Source organism: Hibiscus syriacus, unplaced genomic scaffold (assembly GCF_006381635.1).
Source record: "Hibiscus syriacus cultivar Baekdansim isolate YM2019G1 unplaced genomic scaffold, ASM638163v2 tig00111099_pilon, whole genome shotgun sequence".
Classification (NCBI taxonomy): domain Eukaryota; kingdom Viridiplantae; phylum Streptophyta; class Magnoliopsida; order Malvales; family Malvaceae; genus Hibiscus; species Hibiscus syriacus.
The window spans coordinates 387,108-406,681 of record NW_024062984.1 but is presented as its reverse complement, the minus strand read 5'-3'; the positions used below and the strand labels follow the sequence as shown (position 1 = coordinate 406,681).

The following is a 19,574-nucleotide window of genomic DNA, read 5'->3' as shown; positions in this document are numbered from 1 at the left end:
AACCCATGCCTCTAATCCAAACATATATATTTATTATTGAAGATTACATAATTAACAAGTCCAGAGAGTAGTGTTGAATCTATTGATAATGGACTATATAGTTATACAACAAACTATATACTATATAAATTAAGCATATCATCTTATATGAAAGTTGGTCAGAGAAACTTGGCTAAAGAATTCTGGACCACATGATTGGCAACGATGGAATTGGTTTTCTCAGTGGGGTGGAAAGAATCCCAAAACACGTACTTGCTTGCATCCGAACATGTAAAAGGGTTGGTCCTGCTGCATGCATACCCCATTTCGAACATCCCTGTCGCACAACAGGCCACTCCCGTCACCTCAAATCCTGTAAAGAGAGATGATTTTATGTTCAAGAATGTAAATTTAAGAATTTTTATTATAAAATTAAAAGATGTAAAATTAGAAAACTTTAAAGGGTACGGAATCATATTAGTAATAAAAAATATTAAATAAATTTGAAATTTTCAGGGTTAACCACCCTATCGCCTGACTTATAATGTAGTGATAAAGGTGGGTTCTTTTCTTTTTGTTGTAAGTAAAGGTGAGTTGAAGTTTACCAACACAGACGGTGTATTAAATGTTACATTAACTCCTTTAACTGCCTGAGCCCGGTATTACTACAAAAGTGGGAAGTTAGTGGGAGTGAAACATGAATTTTCACGGTACAATTAATCTATTTTATCTGTATTTGATATTTATATCGAATTCGAATAATATAATCATCGAAAAATAAATCGTAATGTACCGTAAAAAGCTGGTTTTTGGACTATATCCAACATGATGCCATACGGATCCGAGAAGACCATGTCCATCCCATTGAGGTCTTTGTTCTGCTTGATCACCAAATCGTTCAATTTACTATTGAACTCGGCCGCCAAATTGTTGTAACTGTCGACACACTCGCTTCCTCCCATGAGATTGCCGGTTCTCTCCAACGGCATACACCCCATCGGAGGCAACCCTCCCAGAGAAATTTTTCGTGCTCCGAGATCGTAAAGTGCCTTGGTGAAATTCCCGGCGATTCCGATTAGGAAGTTTTCGTATTCTTTAATGTTGTATTGCGTTGAACGACCGGGGACCGCATAGTAGTTCTCGAGGAAGTCGTTCGTTCCGATGCTTATCATGTATAAAGCATCTTTGATTATATCGTTTGCTCTACCGTCTCCGAGACTGGCTCTCAGTTTGGTCTGATAATCCTTGTAGTACTCAAGTTCTTTCCATAATGGCATCACAGACTACATGCCATAATATATATATAAGTTCATCAAGAGTATTCGTGCATGTGTACATATATGAAGCGTGAACAAACAATTTGATGGAGAGTTACTAGGACATTGGACGTGGCATTGTCGTAGCCGGTTCCGGCAGAGGCGAACGTAACCCCGGTGGCGAAATCCGATATACTATACGTCGGATCAAGGTAAGCAGGAATGGCCCCTTTGAGACCAAACGCCTGCGAGATGAAGTCGGTCGCAATCTTGCCATTGCAGAACCTTCCCGTGGGATGTCCACCATTGAAGTCACGACCGTAGGGCTCGAAATTGCTCCTGGCGATGGTGGGAATATAATTGTTGTTCCCAGCATCGACCGACGAGTCCCCGAACACTATGATTGCCGGAACTTTGCCACCGCCGACACTTGCGAACGACAGCAAAAGTCGAATGGAAAAGAGGCATAAGATGTTGGTCATCGATGCCATGGCCATCTGCAAACACAGAGTTCCAAAGATGAATGAGGGCGAAGAAGGGTATGGTATGTATAAATATTAGTAGCTGGATGGTGAGTTAAATCAATGGTGAAAATATTGTTGGGAGATTTAATAGCTACCAAAGCAAAGGGGTACACTTTAGATTATGTTTGAAGTAAAAAGTCAAACTTTTGTGACAAAGATTCTTGCTTTTTGCAAAATTCTACCCCACAATTTAATTTTTCTAGTTGAGGCACCAAGTTTTTGGATATGTTTGATGAAGGACTAATTAAATAACATTTCTTCATTTATTGTACTCCTTTTTTGTTTTACAATTTGAAATTAATATCGAATTAAGTGGGCAGACATCTACTCATTTATGGAGTGAATTTGATTGTGATATTTTAAATGAGACTAGACCTATGTCACAAATTAATTAAAAAATTATTTAAACTATATTTGGTGATTTTTTTTATAACTTTATTATTAATTTAATAATATTTTTTGGCGTTCAAACTTTTTGAAAAAAATATTTTAGCCCAACTTCTTTTATCTTTTTCGACCTCAACTAATGGGAAAAAATGTAACTCACATGTTAAGGTGACATCAATTATGATCTTTTTCAACTATTTCAAAATTTTAATTTTATAAGTTAAGTCGATTATAAAATAATATTTGTTCCAAATAGTATTAATCGTTTGACAATAAATGCTTAATCATCCTATTATAAGTGTTGGTGCTCGAACTCGTAACTCCTAGAAAAACAACAATTCCTTTAACCACTTAGGTAAGTTGGTTCTTGCATTTTTTTAATAAAATTTAATTTTTTAAACAATTTAAATATATTTTTACTTAGTTTTTTTAACATTTTATCATTTTAAATATAATTTTTATTTTTTTACACAAAAGAACAACTATCCAGTATCATGTCTTTCAACATAAAATAGGATAAATTACATATTTTGTACTTAAATTATCAATATTGATCTATTTTAGTATTTAAATTTTTAATTTTTTTCAAAATCATATCTAAAGTTTAGTTTTTGTTTCATTTTAGTACTCCACCGTTACCCATTCAGAATCTAATGTTAAGTTCTGAAAAAATTGAAAAGGCTAAAATTGATAGCTTAGGTACTAAAAACGTTAAGTTTTTAATGGCGGGTACTAAAGTGAAATAAAAACTAAACGTCAGGTATGATTTTAAAAAAATTAAAAGTTTAGGTATTAAAGACTAAAATTAATTGTTTAAGTACTAAATGTGTAGTTTACTATATAAAATAATTGACGTCGACTTGACAAATCTATTATTATCTGTTGGTTTGATTTAAAAAAATTAAAAAATCAGAATCAAAAGTGAAAGAGAGAGTTGTTTGAAAAAAATGATGAGGGCCAAAAATGTGATTAAGAACCCTACTTGCATGAATCTAACATGGAAGCTATAAATTTAAGGGTTTAAAATTAATAATTCCTTTTAATATGGTAAATATAGTAATTAATTATGGGAACTATTCTTATTGACTTTGGGATCAAAAGTTGTTCTAACATTGTATTACTTTCTTGGGCAATAAAGTTTATTTTTAATATTTGGCCAATACAAAGCCAAAAAGGTGGGACACTAAGCCTCCATCCAGCATGGGGGGACAGCCTAATGCTCACTATAGAGTTGGAGCTTAAGTTAATCACACAAGTCGACCCAAGTTTATTAATTTAAGACTGAAGAAATTAGATAAAAGTATAATTTAAAATTTGAATTAATTCAATATTTAATATTAAAATTTTGTCATTTTATTTGTGTTTCAGTCGATAATTGATGTAAGGCTCAATACTAAAATGAATCTCCAAACTTTATCGTTTTTTCCAAATAGATTTCTAAACTATTTTCAGATTCATCCGGGTGTTAATGTTACAAACGTTACTCGTTTAGGTGTTCGAGTTATCAATGATGTTAATTTTTCCGTTAAATGACACATATCAAACTTTGGTAAATTTAAATTTTTTATTTAAAATAAAAAAAAACAAAATTATATATATATATATTTTAAAAAAAAGAAAACATAAATTTTGAAATAAACCCAAAACGTTGAAAACCTTCATTTCAACCTCTAAACCTACATCGTCCGCCACCTATTGTCGTCAACGAAGCTCCACTCGACCTCATCTCTCCCGCCGATCAAAACCCTATAAAATCTTGACCGATCAATGGTCGATCGACGACAGATAGATGTTTATGTTGAAATAGAGAGAAGAGTAATGAGAAACAATGGCTTTAGTTTTCCATTGATTAAGAGTGAATATATATACACAAAATTGGACACATAGAAATAGGAAACTAGCCTAGAGTTAGGGGATTACAACTAATTACAAGGCATAGAAATAGGAGATTAGCCTAGAGTTAGGGGATTACAACTAATTACAAGAATATTATAATTGATTATAATAATTTAAAATATAGATAAAATCTATTATAATTAATTCTCTAATATGCCCCCTCAAGATGGAGCTCCGGAGGAGACACCAATCTTGACCCTTAAATCTTGGAATCGGCTTCGTGGAAGCGGTTTGGTAAGAGCGTCGGCAAGTTGATCTGCTGAGGAAACATGAGTAACACGAAGAGCACCTGATTGAACTTGACCCCGAATAAAGTGATAGTCAAGTGCCACATGTTTCATGCGCGAATGAAAGACTGGATTAGAGCAGAGATAGGTGGCACCAACATTGTCGCAGTAGATAACAGGCGGTGTAGAAAGAGTGATGCCAAGTTCTGTGAGAAGGGAACAAATCCAATTGAGTTCAGAAGTAGTAGCGGCAACTGATCGATACTCAGCCTCCGTGGAGGATCGAGCAACTGTACGTTGTTTCTTGGATGACCAAGAAATAGGATGACGACCAAGATAGACAATATAGGCACTCGTTGAGGTATAATCATCTTTGTTTCCAGCCCAATCAGCATCTGAGAATGCATGAAGGGAAAGTAGATTTGCCTTGTGAAGGAATAATCCATGAGTTAATGTGCCACATAGATATCGAAGCAGTCGTTTTGCAGCATTCCAATGTTCAGACGTCGGGCGATGCATGAATTGAGAAAGCTTGTTGACAGCATATGCTATGTTTGGGCGAGTGAGGCAAAGATACTGTAGACTGCCAACAATTGTTCTATATTCTGTGCAGTCAGTTAGAGCTGTACCTGAATGAAGTGTAAGATTCCATCTGTAAAGTGTGTAGCAACAGGTTTTGCACCAATCATTTTTGTCCGGGCAAGAAGATCAGTGATGTAGCGCCTTTGAGTAAGCAGCAGACCGGATGGAGTAGTTAGAACCTCAATGCCGAGAAAATAAGACAATGTGCCAAGATCCTTGATTGAAAATCTTTGTGCCATGAGGTCAATGTAGCGCTGAATAATATGGTGTTGGTGCCTGTGATAATAATGTCATCCACATAAACAAGTAGATATATAGTAGTGTCACCTGAGTGAAGAATGAATAGGGAAGTGTCTGCTTGAGAGTTTGTGAACCCAGACTCAATGAGGAATTGGTGAATTTCAAGGTACCAAGCCCGTGGGGCCTGCTTGAGTCCTATATTGCTTCTTTAGTTTGCATACATGTGTTGGATTGTCTTTATCAACAAATCCTGGAGGCTGGGCCATGTAGACATCTTCGGAAAGATGGCCCTGAAGAAAGGCATTATTAACATCCAATTGTCGCAATTGCCAACCTCTACTGACTGCCAGGCTTAGAACAAGTCGTATTGTTGTCGGCTTGACAACCGGACTAAAAGTGTCATGATAATCCACTCCAGGTATTTGATGAAAGCCTTTGGCAACTAATCTAGCTTTGTACCTGTCAATAGAACCATTAGGAAGCCGTTTAATACGAAAGACCCACTTACATCCAACAAGATTCTGCAGAGAAGTAGATGGAACAAGCTCCCAAGTTCTATTCCGAACAAGAGCATCAAACTCATCATTCATAGCTTGTCTCCATTTGGGATCTTTTAGGGCTTGAGAAACAGTATGAGGCTCAATGTCTGATGGTTGAGAAATGATAGCAGGTGATTATTTGGTTAGGGGTTTATGGATGTTGTTTTTCGATCTAGTGGTCATGGGATGGGTATTTTGATGGGTGGGTTGCGCTATGATTGAAGCAGAAGAGGTCTCAGAATTGTGTGGTTCTAGTGGTAAATGGTCGACGATGGTTTCTTGGCGATTAACCGAGCTGTGTTCGGGTAAAGGGAGGTCTATGGATAGGGATCGACGGTCGACTGATGAGGAAGGGCAGTGGTCTGTTTGGGTATTTTGTGACGGATGTTGACATGAGGAATCCCTTTGTGGAGGCGTATTGAGTGAGCCACTTGAAATTGGTAAAATTTGGACCGGGGGAAGCCATTTGGAAATGATCTCTGGGGTGGGACGCGCTAGATGGATTTGGTGAGTGCTAAAGGGAAATGAGTTTTCAAGAAATTTGACATGACGAGAAATGTATTTTAGAAGTGGATAGAGCGACAGATATATGCACTTTGTGTTAAAGAGTAGCCAAGAAAAACACAAGGAGTGGAACGAGAGTCAAGTTTGTGCTGAGAATAAGGACGAAGCCACGGATAACATAAGCAACCAAACACCCGAAGTTTAGTGTAGTTGGGTTGAGACTCAAAGAGTTTCTCAAAAGGAGATGAAAAATGTAGTGTGGGTGTGGGCATACGGTTGATGAGATATACAGCAGTGGCAAAGGCGTAAGTCCAATAAGTTAAAGGCATTGATGCATGAGTAAGGAGAGATAGACCAGTTTCAACAATATGTCGATGACGTCGTTCAGAAAAACCATTATGTTCTGGTGTATGGGGTGGTGTAGTAAGATGTGATATACCATTGGTGGAGAGAAAACGATCAAGGGCTTGATATTCACCACCATTATCTGAATAGAGGGTAATAATTCGGTGTTTAAATTGGTTTTCGACTAATGCCTTGAAACGTACAAAGACGTCATGCACATGAGATTTTCGTTTAAGGGGATAATACCAAATATCGTGTATAATGATCAACAAAAATAACATAGTATTGAAAACCATCAACAGAATAAACAGGAGAGGTCCAGACATCAGAAAAGAAGTTCAAGCGGGTGAGATGAAGTTAAGGTAGAAGAAGAAAATGGAATTTTATGACTTTTATTGCATGAACATGCATTGCAATGTGTGAAGGAGGATAACGGACTAGACAATGGTAAAGGAAATTTGGAAACAATATTTTTCATAATAGTAAATGACGGATGACCTAGTCTAGAGTGCCACTCGGACGAAGTGGTCTTGACACTGGAAAATGCAAGCAATGGTGAAGAGGAAAGTGAAGGGGATGTAGTCGGCCACTCATATACGCCATCCTTAGGTTCACCCATCAAAAGGATTGTCCCCGTGTTTAGATCCTTCACCTGAAAAGCAGAGGGTGAGAATTCAACAGAAACATGGTTATGAGTGCAAATTGATAAATCGAAATTAAGTTCTTTTTCATGGAAGGGACACAAAGGACATTTTGTAAAGTAAAGGTGTGAGAGGAAGTTGGTATGGTGGTAGAACCAGTATGGGTTATGTGAAGGGCCGATCCATCGCCAATCATGACATCATCAGATCCTTGGTACGAGCTATGAAGAGAGAGATTGCTCAAGTCAGACGTAACGTGGTGAGATGCTCCACTATCCAGCAGCCAAGTAGGTGTAGTGTTGTTGCCCAGAATAGTATGATTGGCTCGTGGTTGCCAGGGTGTGGAAGGGCGATATCCCTGAGAGCCTTGAGGACGAGATGCTGGTGATTGTTGATTATTGACAAGCCGAAACATCGGGCATCGTTTGGCAGTGTGTCCTTGAGTGCCGCATGCTTGACAATGACCCAAATAAGGTTTGGGTTGGTGTTGATCATGAGGAGAAAGTATAGTGGTAGGGCCTGATTGTTGTGAATTGGTGGCTGGTGGACGCCAATTTGGACGATTCCGAAAAGCCGTGGGATTTGCCGTGGCTGGTAGTGATAGGGAAGGTGGTTGAGCGGTCTGAAGAGATGTTTCTTTGTTGAGAAGTTTCTCATGAAGTTCAGCAAAAGAAATTGACGTGTCACGGGCATTAATGGCATCAATGACAGATTTATACTCATCACTTAGTCCTTCTAGAACACGATCAATAAGATCCTCATCATCAATTGGCTTCCCTAGAAGAGCAAGTTCACCGGCACGAGTCTTTATCGCTTGCATGTATTCACTAATTGATTTTGAGCCCTTGTTACACCGCTTTAATTGTTCCTTCAATTGTTTAATATGACCACGAGATGGTTTGGCGTAGGTATTAGCTAAGGTTTGCCATGCATCAAGGGAAGTGGTGGTGCGGGCAATAAGTGGTTGCAATGAAACGGAGATGGCACCAAGGAGAGCGCTAAAAAGGAGACGATCCTGACGCTTCCAGGTTGTGTACGCCAGATTTGGAGATGTAACACCATTGACGGTGATGGTGGGTTGTGGTGGAGTTTGAGTGCCATCAATAAAGTGATGAAGATCATAACCTTCAAGAAGAGATTGGATTTGAAGGCTCCATGTGAGATAATTGGTGGATGACAATTTGGTGATATTAGAGAGATTTATTGTAAGGAGAGGATGTTGAGGATCTTGAGAATTTTGGATAGTAATAGGATCGTTGGTGGAAGAGGAAGTCGTATGGGAAGCCATTGAAGGGACTAGTGGCGTAGTTTTAGATATATGTATATGAAGGATCGTGGTGTTTTTGAACCAAAAAAAAAAGGAGAAGAAAATATGCTCAGGAAGATTAGGCTCGTGATACCATGTTGAAATAGAGAGAAGAGTAATGAGAAACAATGGCTTTAGTTTTCCATTGATTAAGAGTGAATATATATACACAAAATTGGACACATAGAAATAGGAAACTAGCCTAGAGTTAGGGGATTACAACTAATTACAAGGCATAGAAATAGGAGATTAGCCTAGAGTTAGGGGATTACAACTAATTACAAGAATATTATAATTGATTACAATAATTTAAAATATAGATAAAATCTATTATAATTAATTCTCTAATAGTTTATACTTTGCAAACCCTAGGTTGAAAATTGTACGCGATTTCGACGGTCAATCCACGATAACTACGATGACATACGATTAGGAGATGGTAAAAGCTACGTCGATGGCAGTTGTTGTGGCCGAAAAGGGAGGTGATGGCAAGTTAAGTTTGGGATTTGGGGATTTTAGGGATTTGGGGCTATTTTATAATTTAAGAGAAATTATGTTTTTTTATAAATATAATAATATTTTTAATATTTTTAAAAAATAAATTTTAAAATCATCAGATTGTGACACGAGTCACTTAACGGAGGAAAATCAACGCTATTGATGGCTCGGACAACTAAATGGGTAACGTTTATAACGTTAGGCGTCTGAACGAGTTAAAAAATAATTTATACACGTATTTAAGAAAAGCTGTATATTTTAGGTATTTTTTTAAATTAAGCCTTCATATAAGTATGTATCGAAATGGTTGTGGGCCAGGGATTGATTGAAAGGCATGTCCAACGAGAAAGGAGGCGCTTTTCTCTTTATATGCAACTAATCTCAAGTCTAAACCCCACCCAACTCCATTCATTATTGTGTTTGAAATTTATTTCTTTCTTATTTAGGTATTTTATAAAAAAAAATAGTCTCTAGAAATAGATTTGTAGATTATTAGAGGACGTTCGTGTTCTTCAAGTTTTAAAATTTTGTGTAATATAAATTCAATTGATATTTTAATCTTTTTTTTCAAAGTTTGTTTTTTAAATATTTAATTGTTATCTTTCTAATTGACGATTTTCACTTATCTTAAAATATCAATTGAATTTATATTTGACATCGTTTTTTTATTTATTTTTAAGGGTTGATTTGACATCAAGACGGTGTCTATTTAATATTTTGTTGATATTTTCTGTTTTGGACCCTCAGATTAGATTTGGATATCTGATTTACGTTCATGAAAAGTTTTTTATGTTTCTCAAGTCTGATTTGCTGTTTGAAGATGGTCTTTTAATAACTTGATCCTCTTTTATGGTTCATTTCTTGATGGTATCAGATATGTTTGTATCTATCTTTGTTCAAGTTTTTTGTTAGATTTTTAATATTTCTTTGTATGGTCCTTATGCAATCTTAAGTTGCTAGTTTTGTTTTAATGATTATAGGAAATTTTCCTAATTATGTATTTAATTTATGATTGTGATTGTAATATTTATTATAATTTAAGAATTTTAAATAAAATTAGTTTCTTCTATAAAAAAATATTATTTTTCATAACCGAAAATGGTATTTATTAATGATCAAAAATTCAATTTCTTTAAAAATAATTAATTTAAACTAATGAGTTACTCATCGTTTAATTTCTCAATCAAATTATTTAAGTTCAATGGCGGATCCAGAAATATTTCTTAGGACGGATACATATATGTTAACAACATAAAATTTTTAAACGGGATGAGTATAAATAAAATTTCAGGGTGAATATCGTTCGTGAAATAAGTAACTAATCGAATAAAACTCACATTTCAAAGTAAACACCATAAGTAAAATAAGTAAATAATACAAAAAAAAAATCAGATTTCAGTACTTACCCTCACCAGGGTGTGCTTCGCTACTGTTTGAGTTCTTCGGTATTTCGAGTTTGAATCGCGAGCAAAAGGGCATGTTGATCTCTATCTTATAACAATTTTTTTGGCTTGGTCAATATGTTGATAGTTTTTTTCTAAAATGGCTACATATATAAGTATGTATTGATATAAACTAGGTAAACATTTAATAGCATGAATGCATGAATGTGAAAGAGAAATTTGAATTAAAATCTATAATTACGGGCACATATTTATAATATATATTATTATTATAAAATATTAAAAGTGACCAATTATGTATAAAGTCATAAGATATTAAAAGTGAAATGAAAATAAAAATGTATATACTATTAATTAAAGTTGTATTTATAATTTGATAAGGACAAAGTTATAAGTACAAACAATAATTATATAAAAGAGTTATGGTACTCAAGAAATAGACATTCTCGTATTTATTCTTATCCTTATCAGAGAGTTTATACTTAAGGGAACTCTATCTTCTTAGAAGATCACAACCAAAGATATACTCAAGAATTTTAATCTATCGATTAATTCAGGTACACTTTCGTAAATTTAGTATTTATTAATTTGATATAATTAGATTCTGATTGTTTTTCATATTTAATACGATTTGATTCTAACAAGAAATACTTGAGAAAATAAAGATTAATGCTAATGAGAGAAGGTCGATAAAAGAAGAGGGATGAGATGGTGGGATATGATTTGGTTGGTTTTCTCAGTGGGATGGAAAGCATCCCAAAATACATATTTATTGGCATCACTGCACGTAAATGGATTATACTGACTGCATAGATAACTCATTTCGAATGTCCCCGTCGAACAACATGCCACGCCCGTCATCTCAAACCCTACAAATCCACGCAAAAATATAAATGATATAATCATTGACGGATCTAGAAATTAAAAAATAAGAGTTCAAAATTTTAACATTCGATTTAAAAAAAAAATTAAGTGTACAAATTTTTTTATTTTCCTATTCCCATTAGAAAACTAAACTAAACTAATCAATGTGTCAAGAGAATGTATTGAAATTCCAGCAGTAAATATTTCACATTTAGCAACATTAAGATTGAGACCAGAAATTTCATAGAAGTAGTCAAGGACAGTGATGACTCCCATGACTGATTCCAGATTGCCCTTACAAAAAATAAGAAGATCGTCAGCAAATGTTAAATGAGTGAGGTTGATTTTCTTGCATTTTAGGAAGCTTACTGTTAAAGACTGCCAACCTCTCATTCACAAGATCAAAATCAAGCTTCATCAATGGTGCAGGAAGAAGCTAAGTTATGCTGGCAGATTGGAGTTGATTAAAACAATATTATTTAGTGTGGCCAATTTCTGGTGTAGGCAACTTATCTTGCCACAATCTGTTATCAACAAAATTGAACAAATATGTTCGAGATACTTTTGGAAAGGATCTGACATTCCAGCAGTGGGAGCTAGAGTTAGCTGGGTAAGAATTTGCAGTCCAAAATCTGAAGGCGAGCTTGGTCTCAAGGACATCAAGTCATGGAACAAATCATGCATGACGGTTCTTATTAAGAGAATACTTGCATGGGAGGGATCTTTATGGATTGCTTGGATCCACATTTATTTAATTAAGGATCATGATTTCTGGCTTATGGATGAACCTCAGAATACTAGCTAGCTCCTACGAAAAATCATGAACCTTCGAACTACAGCCCGTCCTCTTCTTGCATCAGGAGCTATGACCACCAAGCAGTTTTGGGAAGAGGTTCGACAGAAAACAGTAAAGTGGATGGCATAATCTGCTTTGGTTTTCATTTCACATTCCCAAGTACAGCTTAATTTCTTGGATGGTAATCTTGGATCGTCTTCCTACTAAGGATAGATTGCAACGATTCGGAATTGAAACTAATGACCAGTGCATCCTCTGTTCCGAAGCAAGGGAATCCAGGGATCATCTCTTTGCCGAATGCAAGACAACTATTTCAATATGGAATTATATTCTCCAGCTCTCAGGTATACATAAACCTTTCCTTACTTGGACTAATCTACTTGTTTGGGCATACAACACATGGAAAGGTAAATCTTCGTTAACCAGTATCTTGAAGCTTTCTTGGTGCACCCTCAATTATACCATATGGGAAGAAATGAACCGAAGACTTTTTAGAGGAACCTACAGATCCGAGGATGAGATTCTTGACTCAATTAAGCAGATTGTAGGAACTCAACTTAGCAATAGAAATGTTAATAAATTGGATAGAACTAACCTATCTCTTTGTAATTATTGGGGCATAGTATGATTTTTTGGTGTAATTAGGAACCCCTTTCTTTTTCTCTTTTGATTGTATTGGATTTGAAGCTGTTATGCTTTTCCTTAAGTAATAAAATTCTAATTATCCAAAAGAAAAAAATAAACTAAACTAAATTAAACACTTTATCAAAACAACAAGAGTACAATGACTCTCTTACGTAATCATGTACATCCACCCCTGGACATAACTATCATCAAAATAACCTATATACATAATATGATTTTAAATTAAATCAAAAAATATCTTGAATAACAAATTAAATATATTTGATAATTACAGTGCGTTATTATAATAAAAACTCTCAAAAATTATTTTTTTGAGAAATATTATTTACCAAACCAGATTTGTTAGAAAAATATTCACAAATTATTCACATAAGATGACCTCATGTTCTGTAAAAAGTGAAATCAAACATCGTATTTTACAAAAAAACGAGTTTCATACATTTATTATTATCTTTTCTAAAATTAAATGATTTTATCAGAAAAATTTGATGAATCTCACGTTTTATAAAATATGAGGTCCATTAAATATGTTTTATAGGACACCATATAAACTTACATTGACAGTTTGAGGAGTATATTTTATAAAAATAAACTGATTTGGAAGATATTTCTTAAAAAAATGTGTTTTTTTATTTATAAAATGCCTAATTATAATGTCTGTGAAGTTATAGCCATTCTCTCATCACATTAAATGTTTCCAAGCTGGTGTATGGCCGGAGCCAGCCTCGAATACTGTAACAATTAAATTCTTACAGATATGTATAATACAATTGTGGTAGTATTAAATAAAAAATCACATTAATTATATTTTATATCGATATCAATGAAAAGCAAATATGATTTCTCTTCTGCCTATTGATTTGATGCTCTAAAACATAATTACTCGTTACAATAAGCTAAATGATATGATAGTTTTACATTTGTATCGAATATTACATAAATTTATTAGAATTTTACAATTAATTATGATGATGTACATCTGTGTATTAATGGAAAATGTCATCCTCATTTACTTATTTTTGAGATGTATAAAATTAAATTATTATTGTATTAGATTTATAAATTGTTAAAAGTTTAAAGGATACTAAATGTAAAGATAAAGTATATAAATAATCCTGATTATAATGTATTATTTAGTTGTATCTATTGATTATTAAAAATTTTAAAATGATCTTTAGATTATAGCATATTATTTTATCAAGTTTCTCTACTAATAAAAAATCTTAAGATTTGTAGACACTAATTTTCGTCCATATTTTTTATTATTATTTTATACATATATACCTATATATATATATTATATGGTTTGCAAACGGTTTTTGAAAATATATATATATATAGTTTTTAAAAAGAAAACATTTGAAATATGGGTAATATATAGTTTTTAAAATATTTTTTGAAACTATAAACATATAGTTTTTAAAAATTTTAGAAAATATATAACATAGTTTTAAAATCTTTTAAAAACTTATATAATATATAGTTTTAAAAACATTTTTGAATAAATTATATATATAGTTTTAAAAACGTTTTTTAAAAAACTTATATAATTTTAAAACATTTTGAAAACTATAATATAGTTTTGAAAACTTTTTTAAATATAATATATAGTTAAAAAAATATTTTGAAATATATGTATTATATAATTTATATTATATCAGTATTATTATTTATTTTCTTTTATTATTTTTTTTTTGTTTTTTTAGGGTCCAAACAGTCCAATAAGTCTCGAGGGCCTGATCCAGCCCAGAGCTCAGATTAGGGTTCCAACGTATGTTCAAACAGGCGCAGCGTAAGCCAAGGTCAAGGGTCAGTCACACCGGCCACCGAGATTTCCGGCCGAGGAGATCGGGACTGACCCCATCCCGAAATCCCGGCCAACTAACCACGAGCACGTTACCGTTATCATCGGAGCAGACCCCCGGTGGGGTGGGTATAAATATCCCACCACGGCCATCAGGGAAGGGAGGCCCACGCAAATCTCAGAAGCATAAACACAGTAAACCAAATAACCAAAACAAGATCAAGGAGAACCCACAACGGATCACAGTAAACCAAGAGTTCAAACAACAAAAAGTCCCTCCGAAGCTTAAAAAGATTAGGGTTCCAACGTATGTTCAAACAGGCGCAGCGTAAGCCAGGAGGTCAAGGGTCAGTCACACCGGCCACCGAGATTTCCGGCCGAGGAGATCGGACTGACCCATCCCGAAATCCCCGGCCAACTAACCACGAGCACGTCAGTAAACAAATAACCAAAACAAGATCAAGGAGAACCCACAACGGATCAACAGTAAACCAAGAGTTCAAACCAACAAAAAGTCCCTCCGAAGCTTAAAAACCCAACAAAAATTCGATATTTTGAAGATAGAAGGGGAAGAACAGAAAAATCCTTTAAGGAAATTTCCATATTTTAGGATTCTTGATTTTACCCACTACTTACGTTTTCCTTCTTCTCTGGTTTATTATCTATCTTTTGCTTTTCCTGTACGTTTTCTAATCCCCCTTGGATTAATCTCAAATTGGGTTTGTTTAAGCTCTGAAAGTGGTGAATTTGGATACTTTAAAGGAGACTTCTTTTATAAATCTAGATTGAATTTGAGGGCCCAATAGTAGCCTGAAGTACGAGCCCAATGCAGCAGCCCAAGTTACACAACCAAGACCCGCTGGAGCTGCGACCCGGGTCCAGCAGTGGACCCGTAAACCATATTTCCCCTTCAGCAAAGACTCCCCACGATGCACGAACCCAAACCAGCCGAAGCTCTCGGTCAACTACCCGGTTCTTAAGGCATCGTACACGCATGAAATAGGAACGAACCCAAATATCAGTATTTCACTAGGATTTAAACTCTTAAAAGTAGGATTCACAACCTTATAATACCCATGTAAATCAACACCATTACACACACAAGATCATACGATTACGAGAAGAAAAATCCTACGACCAAAGAGATCGAAGCTTTGTACCAATCTTGAAGCTATATAAAAAAAGTATAATTTTTACCTTTATTTCGACTGGGTTTTGTGCTTGCATTCTATTTCAGTTTGTTTGAACTCTGAGAAGACGAAAAGGGCTCGACCGAGCAATATACAGAGGCTTTAAAGGCGAAAGAAGCTCAGAAGCAGACCGCACAAGCTGATGGAAGCTGGGAGGTTGTTGGAAAGGAGATGAAAATACTGGAATTGAAATAAAGAAGGGGGCTGGATTTTTGTGTTCACACGTTACAGGAATATAAGGGGGGAGTATTTCATTTTACTTATTTGGGTAAATCACATGTCAGGTCCCTGGAGTCTGGAAACTTCATGCTTTATTCATTTATCTTAGGGTTAATCCCTTTCAGGTCCCACATTTTTTATAGTATTCGTTTCGCCCCTAGATCGAATTTACATGCCAATTTCCTTTTAAATTCATCCCTAATTTTGTCTCCCTTTTAATTTAATCTTTTATCTTTATTATTATTATTTTATTTTTATTATTTTATTTCTTTTTTTTATTTATACGATTACATATATATATTATATTTTATTTTTAATCATTTTATTATTTTTATTTCTTTATTTTTATTATTTTATTTCTTTTATTTCTATTACTTTGTTTATACGTATATATATATATATATTATTTTTTTTTCCCTTTATTATTATTATCATTATATATACTCTCTTTTATTATTTAATTTATTTAATTTTTTATCTTTAGTGTATTATTTTTTTATTTCTAATTTCTAGTTTCTAGTTTTTATTTTTTTTACTTTTTTTATATATTTATTTTTCCCTTGTTCTTTTTCTTTATATTTTTTATTATTTTTCCTTTATTATATTTATCCTATTTAAATTCATTTTATTTTATTTTATTTTATTTTCTTTATCTTATCTTATCTTATTTATTTCATTTGTTTTTTAATTTTTATTTATTTTATTTTTTTTCATTACTTTTTTTCCTTCTAACAAGTGTCTTGACTTTTTAAGGGTACGCTTTCAAATCATCCGAGGTAAGTATTCAAATCGAATAAATCGAATATTTCAAATTTAAATTTAAATTTCTAATTTTCGCAACTAAGACAACCGACAAATTAATGGTACCGAAAGGGCGGTTCAAGGGTGCTAACCCTTCCTTGCCGTAATCGACTCCCGAACCCGACACGTTTCTGGTACAAGAGCAGAAAATGGTGTCCGACCACCTAAATTCATTTTAAAATGGTCGGTGGCGACTCTAACCCAATCATCCCGTCGAAGACCAATTCCGGGCCCAACCGAAATACGTTACGACAGCTTGGCGACTCTGCTGGGGACAGGTAAGTGAGTCAGGCCAGAATTAATTTCTGGTTGTCTTTTTATGCGAAAATTGTAAATTTAAATTTAAATTTATTTATCGGTTCCAATTATTTACCTTTGATTATTTTCAAATAAATAGTTGTACTAACATTTTTTAATGATGTCAGATTTTTCAAAGTTTTCTCAGGCTCTATACCCGAGCTCCAAACCCGTTTTAAGTGGGGGCAAAGCGACGCCTTCGTGTGAATTATTCACCGTATGGGCCTAGCAAGTAACCTTCGGGATTCATATACCTATGCCTTCGTGTGAATTTATTCTCCGTATGGGCATAAGGGAATGTTTCCCCTCGAGTTAACTTAGTCCACATAAGCTTGTAATGGGCTTAGGACTAAGGGTCTGGTAAGCCCAAGGGGGCACCGGCAAGAAGAACTCGAGTACCGTTTTTTAGAACCTAAACCGGAGGTACAGGGAACTAGAGCCCACCCCAAAACCTCATTCCAAACCCTAGGCTGGTTTTATTTCCTGCTTTATTTTCTGTTCAAAAGCATGCGAACTAGACAAATATGCGGTTAGGATTGTTTTGAAATTAGCATGCGGATAGAGATCATGTCCGGGCAGGAATTAAAGCATGTGGGGTAGATATCATGTGGGGTAGGATTTTTCATTTTTATTATTGTTTTGATTACCTCACTAACTCTTTTATTTTTTGTCTTCTTTTATTATGTTTTTATCATTCGCATCATTTAAAAACGGGTGTTGATCCACCAAAAATGTGTTTGTTAAACGTAAATAATCTGCATTAATGGGCAAAGGGTTATAATACAAAGAGATAAAAAGCTCAGAAGTCCAACCGTGATCAAAGAATACTCAGAGGCAAAAGTTGCAGGGGCAAGACGAGGAGAGGTCACTGACCCGGTCGCTCCTTTCGAAAACTACAAGAACAAGATAGTGACACTAGCTGAGCTAGATACCATTACTGCGAATTCAATAAGCAAGCTTCGGATAGTTTCTCTCGATGGGGCTCCAATGACACTTCGTTAGAAACAAGCTCGGTAGAAAGTGAAAGTCGAAGATGCAGTCCTTCGAGATCTTTTTTGGGGCAAGCATCTCATTATTCACATTTTAGCCAAAGGAGCCGGAATGGTTCGACAGGATATTCAACTAGTGAAAAAGACGAATCAACTTGTCAGACGCTGTACAGGATTCGTACCATCAAAAAGAGTTTTTTTGTCTCTTCAGACGTAACACTTTTGTCACCAATAAGGGTTATTCAGAAACAGGCACATTTTTGGATCAATGCCTCGAACATTCATGCATCATATATTTAGACATTTTGCATTTTTTATTTTCTTTGCATTTTATTATTTTCTCTGCATTCACATTAACTAACATAAACATGTCTCATCAAAGGGAGCAAATACTGGATACACCGCCTCAGTATTGGACACACCCCATCCACATACACTCGTTTGAAAAAGAAGAGGATGGAAGCCAAAATTACACAAATCGAGGAGAATATGTAAAACTACAGAAGGAGTTAGAGGACAAGATAAACCAGAACAGTCGAAATATTCTGGAAACAATCACAAAGAACCAAGAGTCCTTGGTGACCAGATCGTTGCCAAGTTAGTTGGCCTACAACAGACCAGTGCGCCCGGGGCAGGTTCACCGGAAGGGGTAACTATACAACCTACCCCGCAGTGGTTATCTACCTGAAATCCTACCAGAACTTCGAGGGGATTCATCTGCTGCAAAATCAAAGCCCTTGTCCTCTGTATTTAACCCTAGGAACAATCCGGGTTATTACCATGTACCGGATTTGGACGAAGAGGAAAAAACGAGGAAGATGGAGGAAAAAATCAAACAATTGGAGGACCAAATGAATATAGTCAAAGGAGACCGTGACTACCATGAAATTGATGCAGCAGAACTTAGTCTAGTCCCGGACTTAGTTCTTCCTCCGAAGTTTAAGTCCCCGGAGTTCGAGAGGTTTGACGGAAACAGTTGTCCATCCGCTCACATCACCATGTTTTGCCGAAAGATGACAGGATATGGAGGAAACGACCAACTCCTGATCCACTGTTTTCAGGATAGTCTGTCGGGCTCAGCCATTCGGTGGTACAACCAGCTCAGCCGATCAAATATCAAGACCTGGAAGGACCTGGCCAAGTCATTTCTGGAACAATACAAGCATAACAATGATATAAGGCCAGATCGAGTTATGCTACAAAACATGGAAAAGAAGCATAACGAGAGTTTCAGGCAGTACGCACAAAAATGGAGGGACTGGGCTGTGCAAGTTCATCCACTGTTAGATGAAAAGGAAACCCGGAAACTTTTCGTGCAGACTCTGAAGGCTCCATACTTCGGGCATTTGGTGGCGATCACATCAGGAAGCTTTTCAGACTTGGTTATGGCCGGAGAAATGATTGAGTCAGCCATAAAGCAAGGCAAAATTAAGGATGGTGAAACCAGTAAGAAGCCTCCTATGAGGGAGAGGGATGGAGAGGTTAATAACATCAAACACTCCAACAAAGGTGTTACAATCTCCAGCCCAAAATCAACTGCAGCTGTACCGTTAGGTACTTCTAAACAAGATTCCAGGAGGGAAAGGGAACATTTCGACCCAATTCCCATGACCTACAAAGAGCTTTACCAGCAACTTCTTGA

The 19,574-nt window shown here is 35.2% G+C and overlaps 1 protein-coding gene across 1 annotated transcript; it reads right to left on the bottom strand.

Annotated features, from left to right (window-relative positions):
- Positions 1-143: 143 nt before the first annotated feature.
- LOC120153162 (GDSL esterase/lipase At2g04570-like) lies at positions 144-19,435 on the bottom strand. The gene is made up of 5 exons (XM_039165158.1): positions 19,432-19,435; positions 7,194-7,202; positions 1,355-1,743; positions 773-1,262; positions 144-352 (listed from the first exon to the last, which is right to left on the bottom strand). Exons 3-5 carry the CDS (start codon positions 1,730-1,732, stop codon positions 159-161), a joined length of 1,062 nt encoding a protein of 353 aa, XP_039021089.1. The 5' UTR covers positions 1,733-1,743; positions 7,194-7,202; positions 19,432-19,435; the 3' UTR covers positions 144-158.
- Positions 19,436-19,574: the final 139 nt, after the last annotated feature.